Raw genomic sequence first — 13,691 nt, 5'->3', positions numbered from 1 at the left:
GGTACTGGTGAGACCTTACTTGGAGTATTGTGAGCAGTTTTGGGCTCTTCATTTTAAGAAAGGATGTGCTCATGTTGGAGAGTGTTCAGAGGAGGTTCACGAGGATGATTCGAGAAATGAAAGGGTTATCATATAACAATTTTATCATATAACTGACAATATCAATGTTTGTCTGTTCTTGACTTGTACTTGTTGGAATTTAGGAGAATTAGGGGATCTCATTGAAACATTTTGAATGTTGAAAGGCATGGACAGGGTAGGTGTAGAAGGGATGTTTCCCATAGTGGGAGAGTTTGAGACAAGAGGGCACTTCAGGAATGCAGGGCATCCACTGCAGAAATGCAGAAGAATTTCTTTTGCCTGAGGGTGGTGAGTTTGTTGCCACAGGTGTTTGTGGAGGCCAGGTCATTCGGTGTATTTATGCAGACATTGATAAGGTTTTTGATTATCCAGGATATGAAAGGTTATGCGGAGAAGGCCAGTCAGTAGGGCTGAGGGAAAATAACTGGCAAGGCAGACTTGATTAGCTAAATGCCCCACAGCTGCTTCTATGTCTTTTGGTCTTCTGACACATGTGAGCATAAGTGCATTCCAACTTGGTGCTTTATCTTCTGGTACTTTTGCTAATGAAAGCAGTTTCTAACCACATATTGATAATTGTCTGTCTTTTTGTCTTCATGATAAATAACATAGCTCTGTATGAGCTCTGTAACATCACCTTTGTTGACCTCACCAAAGCCTTCGACACCGTGAGCAGGAAAGGGCTTTGGCAAATACTAGAGCGCATCGGATGTCCCCCAAAGTTCCTCAACATGATTATCCAACTGCACGAAAACCAACAAGGTCGGGTCAGATACAGCAATGAGCTCTCTGAACCCTTCTCCATTAACAATGGCGTGAAGCAAGGCTGTGTTCTCGCACCAACCCTCTTTTCAATCTTCTTCAGCATGATGCTGAACCAAGCCATGAAAGACCCCAACAATGAAGAAGCTGTTTACATCCGGTACCGCACGGATGGCAGTCTCTTCAATCTGAGGCGCCTGCAAGCTCACACCAAGACACAAGAGAAACTTGTCCGTGAACTACTCTTTGCAGATGATGCCGCTTTAGTTGCCCATTCAGAGCCAGCTCTTCAGCGCTTGACGTCCTGCTTTGCGAAAACTGCCAAAATGTTTGGCCTGGAAGTCAGCCTGAAGAAAACTGAGGTCCTCCATCAGCCAGCTCCCCACCATGACTACCAGCCCCCCCACATCTCCATCGGGCACACAAAACTCAAAACGGTCAACCAGTTTACCTATCTCGGCTGCACCATTTCATCAGATGCAAGGATCGACAATGAGATAGACAACAGACTCGCCAAGGCAAATAGCGCCTTTGGAAGACTACACAAAAGAGTCTGGAAAAACAACCAACTGAAAAACCTCACAAAGATAAGCGTATACAGAGCCGTTGTCATACCCACACTCCTGTTCGGCTCCGAATCATGGGTCCTCTACCGGCACCGCCTACGGCTCCTAGAACGCTTCCACCAGCGTTGTCTCCGCTCCATCCTCAACATCCATTGGAGCGCTCACACCCCTAACGTCGAGGTACTCGAGATGGCAGAGGTCGATAGCATCGAGTCCACGCTGCTGAAGATCCAGCTGCGCTGGATGGGTCACGTCTCCAGAATGGAGGACCATCGCCTTCCCAAGATCGTATTATATGGCGAGCTCTCCACTGGCCACCGTGACAGAGGTGCACCAAAGAAAAGGTACAAGGACTGCCTAAAGAAATCTCTTAGTGCCTGCCACATTGACCACCGCCAGTGGGCTGATAACGCCTCAAACCGTGCATCTTGGCGCCTCACAGTTTGGCGGGCAGCAGCCTCCTTTGAAGAAGACCGCAGAGCCCACCTCACTGACAAAAGGCAAAGGAGGAAAAACCCAACACCCAACCCCAACCAACCAATTTTCCCTTGCAACCGCTGCAATCGTGTCTGCCTGTCCCGCATCGGACTGGTCAGCCACAAACGAGCCTGCAGCTGACGTGGACTTTTTACCCCCTCCATAAATCTTCGTCCGCGAAGCCAAGCCAAAGAAAAAAGAGTATGAGCTATGTTTTCTGTTTCTTCATGGATCCTATTAAATAATTGTCAGTCAAATTTGGAAACTGTTGGGAATTTATCCTTTTATCTGTGACCATGGGAGTTGCCTCTTGAAACAAAGTTGACAGGTCATTTAATTAAGACGCATAGCTATGCATCAATATTTGATTGCGCTAATCTCTGACTGTGTCTAAATTGCTTGTTAGTGAATATACTAGTTTATCAAGTTGAACCTTTTACTTCCTATCTGTGGAATTAATGCTGAATCCTGCAGTTAACTCATCTGGAGCACTCACTTTTAAATAATTCAGCCTAATTTTAATTTTGTCCTCTATTAGTCTTGTGATAGATTTTCCAAAATGAGCAAAGATGCACAGTAGATATTCTCTAAATTCAATGGATCTCTTTCTCTCTCCTTCCCCCCACCCGCCACAGTACCAATCAAGATTGACTCTGTCAAATAAATAACTTCCTGCTTCATTGCAATTTTAAATTTAAATTTAGACATAGAGCATGGTAACAGGCCATTTCAGCCCATGCCGCCCAATTTACCTATACCTATACATTAACCTATACCCCCAGAACATTTTGAATGTTGTAAGGAAACCAGAGGCCCTGGGGAGAACATACAAACTCCTTACAGACAACGTGGGATTCAAATCCCGGTCCAGTCCTGATTACTGGCATTGTAAAGCATTGCACTAACTGCCCTATGGCTCAATTTTAAAAAATTGTTAGAAATTTTCTTTCTATCTGAAACAGCTGGTGAATTAGTTATTAATATTCTACACTGATTACCTGATATTTGGTGAAGGAACTTGAAAATGTATTTGTTAAAATAAACGATTCATCAAATAAAAAGTGTTATCTGTCATTTACTCAAAATCTTTTCGACTATTTCTCATGAAGCAAATTGGTGATGTTATTCACAAAGAAGATGAGCATTTAGGGAATTTTCAATTGGAACCAGATTTCTTCTGAACTGAAAAAAATCCATTTGTGTTTGTAATATGACATCTAATCCAGCAATTCACCAAGGTGTCTTGATGACAGTTCCCAAAGCCACAACCTCTATCACTAGGCACTTTCAGATGGCTACAATACCCGACTGTAAAGCTGCACATTGTACTCCTGTGTGGCTGTCGGGTGGCAATCTGAAACAGAAGTACCCAGCCAGGAGGTCGACTTACCTTACCCTTCTCCAGTAGGTATAATATCCTGCTCGGAGTATTCCCCATTGCAGCTGAAAGCAACTCAGGCAAAGCTGGTAGCAGCTTTCAGGTGCCTAGCAGCGGGCAGGCTGTTGACAACCACCCTCCCTGATGGTGACAGCCACCTTCCCCGCTGCAGACACCTCCCCTCCCTGCTGCCTGACAGTCCCCTGGCATGGGACTACAGGGCTGGGGCGGCCGGCAGGGGACTATGGGGCTTACGCACGCACACAAAATCCTGCTAAATTTAAAAGGTGAGAGCTTTCAATGTCAGGATTCTCAGGGATGGCCGCCCCAGCCCGTACTCCCCCGCCGGTCCCCCCAGCCCCGTACCCCCTCCCCCACCCTGGCTGCCCCAGCCACGAACTCTTTCCACCCCCCCCCCACCTGTTAGGTCTGCTTTGTTCATGAATGAGTGAGACAAACACCAGGCTGAGTCGAAATCAGGGTTCTTTGTTCTTTATTACCGGATTGTAACACTTGCGACTAAACATGTTAGTCGGAGAATGCATTCTGCCGTTATCAGCAAAATGGTGATTTTTTATACCCTTGGATATGTGCTTAGAACATCATCATATCATTACTTGTCCAATGACTAAAACTGTTGCTATCCTTTCCCTGCTAGCTTCCTGCCTCTCAATCCATCAATGTCTCTCTTATCTTGTAAGTACAAGGATGCATTCACATCTTGTTACAGCCCTGCACATTCCCATCTCATGATGTTTTACCTAACAGGAGTACAAGGACACCTCCCCTTCTTGTTACAGCCCTGTACAGGGTAACTCCCTACACATTCCCATCTCATGATGTTTTACCTTACACACCCAAGGCTGCCCCAGGCCCGAATGCCTTGTGCATTCCTGATGCTTAAATCACTAATATAATAGAACAAAATGGAAGACTGCTAAATTTGCCTATTAACTGACATTTGAACTGTGCATCTTTCATTTGCCATGGTGCCTTTACAAATGATACGCAGAGTGGTTAATATTTTGTGTATTGTGACATAAACTTCAATTAAAGTTGTCATGGTGTATTATGTTTATTATTATACAGGACCATAACTGTTAAGAAAATTGGAGTGCTGCTCATATTTTTCTTTCATTATCTTTTAAAGTTTTTTTACATTTTCAGCAGCTTCACTTTTGTGTCTTTCTGACATTTTCTCTTTTGTCTTGTGTGATTTTATTATTTTGACCTACATTATTATATTAGGATTTGTAAGGGAATTCAACCAAAATTTAAGAGAATTTATTTTCTTTTTGAACTATAAAAATGATGTTTCATAAAGTTTAGTCTTTTACTCTTCAAATGAATGATGATGGAACATTATTATATAATGTTGAGGGAGCAAAGGATGATAGAATGTTGAATGTTTAGCAACGAAGAATTGAATAATGTGAGTGAACCAACATTTGGGAACAGGGACAGTTTAGATAGTGATGATTAATGATGGTGTTATTCGCAAAGAAATGTTGACTGTTAATATTACAGAAAATGAGATCTATATTCTTTGTGAAGATTTTTTTGTATAAAGTCAGATGGTGAATGCCCGACTCGCGCTGCTGGTCTCCCCCTCCTCGGCCGCCCGACTCGCGCTGCCGGTCTCCGCCTCCTCGGCCGCCCGACTTGCACTGCCGGTCTCCCCCTCCTCGGCCGCCCGACTCGCGCTGCCGGTCTCCCCCTCCTCGGCCGCCCGACTCGCGCTGCCGGTCTCCCCCTCCTCAGCCGCCCGACTCGCGCTGCCGGTCTCCCCCTCCTCGGCCGCCCGACTCGCGCTGCCAGTCTCCCCCCTCCTCGGCCACCCGACTCATGCTGCCAGTCTCCCCCTCCTCGGCCGCCCGACTCGCGCTGCCGGTCTCCCCCTCCTTGGTCGCCCGACTCCTGCTGCCTCCTCTCTCCCCATTTGCCAGATTTTGGAGCTTTCCGGATTTTAGATGTCTGGATAAAGGATTGTATACTTGTACTTCATTATCATTTTGTTTTGCCTTTTATCTGGCCCGCCTCCTGACAACCACCATATCTTCTCCATTCCCTCCCAAACAAATGTCCTATTTATATTGAGGGGATACCAATGTGAGTACATTTTCTTAAAGTTCTATTGTTTATATTTGTATAAAAATTCCATTAGAAGATTTCTATGATAATACAATTTCACTTTCTTTAGGGTTTACAAAATTTAGGTGAGAAGAATAATACATCTGATAACAGGGATGAGCTGTTGGGGGTTTACCAGAAGCTAATGGAACTGTATGAAAGGTAATTGGAATTTATTTGGATATATTCAAAATTCATTTATTACATGCATTTTGTTGTCTTTCCTTATTCTAAGAAACAAATAGAATATAAATTTGCCAAAGAATGCCACTTCACTTGGTGTGAGAAATTTAACACTCAGATCTCCTTTTAAATTTCCCCCCTCTTACTTTAAACCTGTCCCCTCTTGTTCTAATTTGCTTTGCCCTGAGGAAAAGACCCTGGCGATTCTATCGATGCACTTCATAATTTTATACGGTTATCCCCTCAGCCTATTCAATCTCGTCTGATGCCTGCAGCCCTCCATTCTTGGCAACATCCTGGTGATCTCTTCTGAACTTTTTGTGTTGCTCTCACATCCTTGCTGTAGTGTGGTAACCAGAATTACATACAATACTGTTGTACTCATCAAAGTACAGCTGCAACATGATTGAGATGTTGCAACTCTAATGGTTTGGCAGATGAAGGCAAGCATACCAAATACCTTCTTCACTCTACCCTTGCCTCCAGTTTTAGAGAGCTATCCTTTATCCAGAACCCTTGGGGACAGTGTGTTCCGAATTTCGGAATTTTCCAGATTTTGGAAAGTCCACCTGAATTGTGCTGCTGTATCCACCCCCAACCCCTTCTAGTCGCCTGGTCGTCTCCCCCAACCACGGTTCCTCGGCCGCCCAGCTGCCTCCCCCGACCGCCGGTCCCCACTTGCCGGATTTTGAGCTTTCCGGATTTTAGATGTCCGGATAAAGGATTGTGTACCTGTCCTTACACTCTGAAGTTGCTCTTACGTTGACATTCTTAAGGTCTGTAATTTACTTGGATTTAGTCTTTGAATATTACAGCACAGGTATAGTCCCTTCAGCCCATAATGGCTGCATCAACCTTGATGACAATCTGAACTGCTCCCTTCTGACTTATAATGCTCTATATGTCCTCACAAGATTGGACTTCTCAAAGTATATTACCTCACATGTGGATTAAATTTCATTTACAATTGTGCTGCCCAACTTTCTAGCTGATCTATGCCAACTGTGTGCAAAGGCAGCATTCTTTGCTATCTATGGTTCCATCAATGTTTGAGTTGACTGCAAATATACTAATCAGGTTTGCATTCTGTAATGAGACAGACACACACACCCCTAAAGATTTTATATTTAAATGCAAGCAGCACCAAGATATAAAATGGATGACATTGTAATACAGCTGCAGATTGGTAGGCATGATGTTGTGACCATCACAGAGATGTGGCTAAAGGATGGATGTCATTAGGAAGTGAATGTTCAAAGATACACTGTGTATCAAAAGGATAGGCAGGTAAACTGAGGGGTGGCATGGCTTTGTTGGTAAGGAATAACATTAAATCGTTATAACGAGGTAACTTGGGATCAGAAGATTTGGAATAATTTTGGGTTGAGTTAAGAAATGGCAAGGGTAAAAGACACTATTGGCAGTTATATATATAGACCTCCAAACAATAGCTGGGATGTGGATAACAAATTACAACAGCAAATAGAAAATGCATGTCACAAGGACAATGCTATTGTAGTCATGCGGGAATTTTAACATTCAAGTAGATCGGGTCAACCAGGTTGAGACTGGATCTTGAGAGACAATTTGGAGTATGCCCACTTGATGACTTTTTAGAGCAACTTGTTGATGAGCCCATGAGGGGATTGGCTGTACTGGATTAGATGTTGTATAATGAACCAGAGGCAATGAAAGAGTTTAGAGTAAAGGAACTATTAAGGGGCAGTGATCACGATATGATTGAGTTCAATTTGAGATTTAACAAGGAGAAACTAAAGTCAGATCCATTGGTATTTCAGTAGAGTAAAGGGAGTTATGGTGACATGAGAGATGAACTGATCAAAGTAGATTGGAAGAGGGCACTAGTAGGGAGGACGACATAGCAGCAATGGATGGCGTTTTTGCAAGAAATGAGCAAGGTGCAGGATATATACAAACTAATAGGAAATATTCAAATGGAACATTGTCATAACTATGGCTGACAAGGGAAATCAAAGGCAATGTAAGAGCAAAAGAGAGAGTATACAAGGAAGCAAAAATTAGTGCAAAGATGGACTTTTGTTGTTTATGAAAATTTTCCAAAGGCAATTAAAAAAAAACTCATAGGAGGGAGTAGATGAAGTATGGAAATAGCCTAGCAAATAATATCAGAAGATGCAAAGGCTTTAAGTATGCAAAGATTAAATAAGGTAAGAGTAGATGTAGGACCACTAGAAAATGATGCTGGGGAAATAACAATAGGGGATAAGGAGATGGCAGAGGAACGAAATGAATATTTTGCATCAGTCTTCTCTGTGGAAGATATTAGCAGTGTGTCGTGTAATGGAGTCCAGAGGACCCCAGAAACCAGCAGCAATAGATATGCATCGCAACACAGGGTTACTTAAACAAAAGTAGTTTTTAATTATATTTGAAGAAGAAAACAGAATTAAATTTTAACTTATTACTTAACCTACCTAACTACTTAATCACCCCTCTGATACTAAGCGCAGGTGTGTGTATTGTATATTTAAGATTAGAAAAGTTCTTTGGATCACAGTCTAATCTTACTGGCTGCAGGCAATTCTTATACTGTGCACAGAAGTTAGCATTAACAAAGTTCATCAGTCTTTGGTGCTTAACAGGCAAATGGTTACCACTCGGGAGGGTTCTTGCTGGTTTTCAGAGAGATTCCTTTTCCAGGACATCTGCAACTGATTCCTTTCCAATCAGTCTTGCTGACGAAACTTGCCCCCTTCAGGGTTCTCCAAATGATCCTCTTTCTTTCAGGTCACCTTTCACACAGCCAGTCTTCTCTGTTGACCAGGCAGCCTTCCAGAGTTTGCCAGCTTGTCCCTCTGGAACTGATTTCTGTGTCTCTCCTCTGTTTCACTCCTTCCCTCTATGAGAGCAAAACTCTTCTCATCTGCCTGCAAAGATCACATGCTCTCTCAGGCCAGGTGCTGTCAATATTTTGTTGCTCCTCTGCAAAAAGCATTCTGCAAAAGTCCTGCAAAGATTCTGAGTTTTTAAAATGTGTGTGTGCAAGCTGCTCTAACAATTCCTCCCAAACCACCTCTAAATATTCTGTCACAGCCGGATGTCGAAGGATATCAGGGAAGTGAATGTGGTTTCCTTTTCAAGGGAGAGGATGCTGAGAAAGCTGAATGGTCGAAGGATAGATAAGTCTCCCAGACCAAATGGATTGCACCCTTGGGTACTGAACAAAGTGGTGGTAGAAATTGAGGAGGCATTGGTAATGATCTTTCAGGAATCAGTAGATTCTGACATGGTTGTGGAGGATTGGAAAATTGAAAGTGTCACCCAGCTATTCAAAATGGATGGATGGGGGCGTGGGTGTGGGAGGGAGCAGAAAGGAAATTATTGACCAGTTAGCCTGAGATCAGTGGTTGGGAAGATTTTGGAGTTCGTTATCAAGGAGGTTACTTGGAGGCACTTGACAAGATAGGCCAAAGCTAGCATAGGTTCCTTCAGGGAAAACCTTGCTTGACAAACCCATTGGAATCTTTGGAGAAAGGGACAAGCAAGCTGGATAAGGGAAATGCAGTAGATGTTGTGTATTTGGATTTGTAGAAGTGCTGCGCGTGAGGCTACTTCACTACTAGCATGGGTAGATCTTTGGCTGATTGGCAGGGAGCAGAGAGTCAGAATACAGGGCCCATAATCTGGTTGGATGCTGGTTATTAGTTGTGTTTCACCAGGGTTGGTGTTGGGGTCAATTCTTTTTATGTTTATTGCAATAATTTAGATCATTATTAGTTATATGGCTTTGTGACCAAGTTTTCAGGTGATATGAAGGTAGGTGGAAGAGCAGGTAGAGTAGAGGAAATACAGAAGCTGCACATGGACTCAGTCAGTGTTGTGTTCAAGAATAGGTTCATTGGGTTCAAAGAGCATCAAGGCTGGACACGTGTTATGAACAAACAGTGGTCTTTATTTATACACAGGAGTTTGCAAAAAGGGGCACATTCACAGTCTTGCATACACAACAATGCACAAATAACCACACATTGGGTGCAAGTAAATCACTGCTAAACATTCTTCACTCCAGATTGGGAATGCAAGGGTTAAACACATAATAACAATCTACCCATAGCACAGCACGCTAATGAAGAGTAAATTATTTACAACTAACAAGTATATCAAATGAACCTGATATCCAGCATTGACTACAGCTCAGGATCTGGGATGCGCTCATTGCAGTTAACCCTTAGTACAACCAATGGCCTGCAGCCTGAACTTCAGTGATGGTGTTGAGGCAGCAGCAAAAGAAGGTGAGCAGGGTCTACATGTGGCTTTTCAATGCAGGGCCAGTTCACATGACTTGCTCAGGCCAATTGCGTGTCAACTTCACCTATGGGGCAGATCTATCAATTGATCGACACCCAGAGGACCAATCACACATCAGCCTCACAGATGGGCAGATCTAACCCTTGACTGGCAGATAAGGTCACTTCCGATCTCAGGCACTCTGGCAAGGTCACATGGCCCTCCCCAATTCACATTCCGGATGAAGAGGTAACATGACTCTCCACAGTCCACACCATAGAATTGGCAGAGAAGTAGCAAATGAAATGCAATGTTGGAAAGTGTACAGTTCTTTGGTAGGAAAAATAAATAGGCAGTCTATTTTCTAAATGAGGAGAATATTGAAAATTCCCAAATGGAAAGGTACCTGGGAGTCCTTGTGCAGCATTCATGATGATAAACTGACAGGTTGAGTTGGTGGTGAAGAAGCCAAATGCAATGCTTGCATTCATTTGAAGAAGAAATGGAGGTACTGGTGAGATCTCACTTGTTCTGAGCAGTTTTGGGTTCCTCATTTAAGAAAGAATGTGCTGACGTGGAGAAGGATCAGCAGAGATTCAAAAGGATAATTCAGGATTGATAGGCTTGTCATATGAGGAATGTTTAATGGCTCTTGGCCTCATTGGAATTTAGGAGGTTGAGGGGGGGATCTCATTGAAATGTTTCGAATGTTGAAAGCCATGGACAGAGTAGGTATAGAGCGGTTGTTTCCTACGGTGGGAGAGGGCACAAATTCATGATTGAAGGGTATCCTCTTAGAATAGAGATGCAGAAGAATTTCACAAGATCACAGGATGTAAGAGCAGAAGTAGGCTAATTGGCTCATTGGGTCTGCTCTGACATTTAATCATGAGCTGATCCTTATGACAACCCCACTCCCTGGCCTTTTCCCTGTAACCCTTGATGCACTGACTACTCAAATACCTTTCAATTTCTGTCTTAAATACACCCAATGACCTCACTTCTACTGCTGCCTGTGGCAACAAATTTCACAGACATGACCCTCTGGCTAAAGAAATTTCTCCTCATTTCTGTTTAAATTGGCGACCATTTATCCTGAAATTGTGGCCTCTTGTCCTAGACTGCCCTATCATGGGAAACAATTTTGTCGCATCTACTCTCTCTTGGGCTTTCAGCATTTGAAATGTCTCTGAGGTCCCCACTTATCCTTCTGTGCTCCAACGAGAACAGTCCAAGAGTTGACAAATGTTCCTCATATACTAACCCTTTCATCCTTGTATCATTCTAGTTATTCTTCTCTGAATCCTCTCCAATGCTAGCACATCTTTTCTCAAAGGAAGAACCCAAAACTCGACACAGTACTCCAAATAAGGTCTCACTAGTGCCATATGGAGTCTTATTATAACATCCCTGCTCTTGTATGCTATTCCTCTCTAAATGAATGGCAACATTGCATTTGCTTTCTTCACTGCTGACTCTACCTGGAGGTTAAGCTTTGGGGTATTCAGCATGAGTACTTCCAAGTCCCTTTGCATCTGGGAATTTTGAATTTTCTCCCCATCTAAATAATAGTCTGCCCATCTATTTCTTCTACCAAAAAATATAACTGTTCAATTTCCCTACATTGAATTTCATCTGCCATCTCTTTGCCCGTTGTCCTAATCTATCCGTCTCTCTCCAGCCTTTCCATGTCCTCAGCACCACCAGCTGTACCACCTATTATGGTGTCACTGCAAATTTAGCAGCAAAGCTCTCTCTTCCATTATCCAAATCATTTATATACATTAAAAGAAGCGATCTCAACACTGACCCCTATGGAATGCCACTAGAAATAGGTAATCAGCCAGAATAGAATTCCCTTATTCCCACTGTTTCCTGCCTATTAACCAATGCTGTACCCATGCTTGTATCCTTCCTGTAATTCCATGAGCTCTCATCTTGTTAAACAGCCTTGTATGTGGCACTTTGTTGAAGGCCTTTTGAAAGTCCAAATACACAACATCCACTGCTTCTCCCTTGTGTATCCTGTTATCTCCTCAAAAATTGTAGTATGTTTGTCAGGCATGATTTTCCTTTAAGAAAACCATGATGACTTGGACCTATCTTGTGTGGCTTCTCCAGGTACTCAGTAACCACATCTTTGCCAGTTAATTCCAGCATCTTCCCAACCACTGATGACAGACCCTTAAGTATATTTTTTCTGCTGCCTCCTTCCCTTTTTAATTTCTTTAACCAGTGAGTGGGGAATCTGGAATTTGTTACCATAAGCCATTGTAGAGGCTAACTTGTTTGGTGTATTTAAGGGAGAAATTGATAGGTTCTTGATTATGCAGGGCATCAAAGATCAAAGAAGGCTGGGCAGTGTGGCTGAGTGGGAAAATGGATCAGCTCATGATTGAATTGCGGGGTGGACTCGATGGAGCTGAGTGGCCTGTTTCTGCCATTGTGGTCTTGTATGTGTCTATGTGTATTTGTATATATTAAAACATTTACATTGTTTTCTGTAAAACACCACTTCTTGTCAACTTCCAGTTAGAAAAACCCACATTACCAAGCCAATTTTGGATCCTGCATGTCCACATGCCACAGATCCCTTATCCCTTAACCTTCTCAATCAGCCTGTCCTGCCACACTTAGTCTAAAGCCTTACCAAAGTCCATGCAAATATCATCTAATGCTCTGCCTTCATCAATTTTCTTACTTATCTACCATGTATGTACAGTACAGACCTTTCCTTAATTTAGGTCGTGAGTTAAGGTAAGGTCTGTACCTGTACATACATTATGTGATACTATTCTATACAAATAGTCTGAATGCTGGAATTATTAAACAAAGTTTAAATTCCAAGTATTTTTTTTTAACTTGTATAGATCTTCACTCAACAGTAGAAGGTGAAAACAAATACCTACCATCAATGCAGGGTACCTGATACAACATTTTGATTATTTAATTTCTGTCTGCCATGTTGTTGGTGTGAGATCAACTACAACAGGTATTTATTTGGGTTCTAATTTACAACAACAACAACAATCTCTTGGAAGCATTGATGGCAGAGGATTGCATAAATTTCAGAAGCACTTTTTAAAATTATTAAGTTAATCAATACTGCAAATTTAGCACATGAATTGACTCTTGATGCAGGCAAAGTTGCAATAAGGTAAGATCAATCTTATTAATGTTTGGATGATTAGAGAGCAATCATGGTAGCTTGACTGTAGTTCATAGATTTATGATATTGAAAGAGGGTAGTTGGTTCATTATTCCATGCCAGTTTTTTTTTAAAAAAAGAGCACTTAATCCTAATGCTGTCTCAGATGTGATTTCATTTCTTTAGGTACATGTCCAAGAACTGTTGAAATGTGATGAGGGCTTTTGACTCTACTTTCATTTCACACGTTGAGTTCCAGACTCTTGTATCTCTCTGGTTAAAGTTCTTCTCTTTAACCTATGCTTTCTTCCTTAGACGTGAGCTCATTCATGTTCACACATCCACATCTACTGTACATCCCGACATCTCCCACACCATCTTCCCCCTCTCCCTACCATTAATATTTTTCTCTTCCAATCTCCCGTAGTAGTCAAGCGTTCAACAGACAGAAGCTCAATGTGTTTCATTTCCTTCAGTTAGGTAAAGATGGGAAGGAATGAGAGATGTCAACACCACCATAAATGTGTTTTGAGTGCAGGATATGAAGCCAAATGTCTTAAAAATCCTTTGAGCATTTCTAGTATTTTCTGCACCTGTGTATGCTCATGTACAAACACATTCTACTAAAGAAAATAATATTTATCTAGGGCCCTCGTATCATTGCACACCTCAATCAAATCTTCAGTCTTTGTCAGCT

The 13,691-nt window shown here is 42.4% G+C and overlaps 1 protein-coding gene across 3 annotated transcripts in view; it reads left to right on the top strand.

Annotated features, from left to right (window-relative positions):
- skic3 (SKI3 subunit of superkiller complex) overlaps nt 1-13,691 on the top strand; it is a 148,027-nt gene that overhangs the window by 19,276 nt on the left and 115,060 nt on the right. For all 3 annotated transcript variants that reach the window (XM_069891764.1, XM_069891773.1, XM_069891783.1), the window contains one exon: nt 5,465-5,556. In XM_069891764.1, coding sequence (XP_069747865.1) covers nt 5,465-5,556 — 92 coding nt within the window. The remainder of the gene's footprint in view (nt 1-5,464; nt 5,557-13,691) is intronic.

The sequence above is a fragment of the Narcine bancroftii genome, chromosome 1, assembly GCF_036971445.1.
Source record: "Narcine bancroftii isolate sNarBan1 chromosome 1, sNarBan1.hap1, whole genome shotgun sequence".
NCBI lineage: Eukaryota > Metazoa > Chordata > Chondrichthyes > Torpediniformes > Narcinidae > Narcine > Narcine bancroftii.
This window is presented reverse-complemented; position numbering and strand designations above follow the sequence as displayed.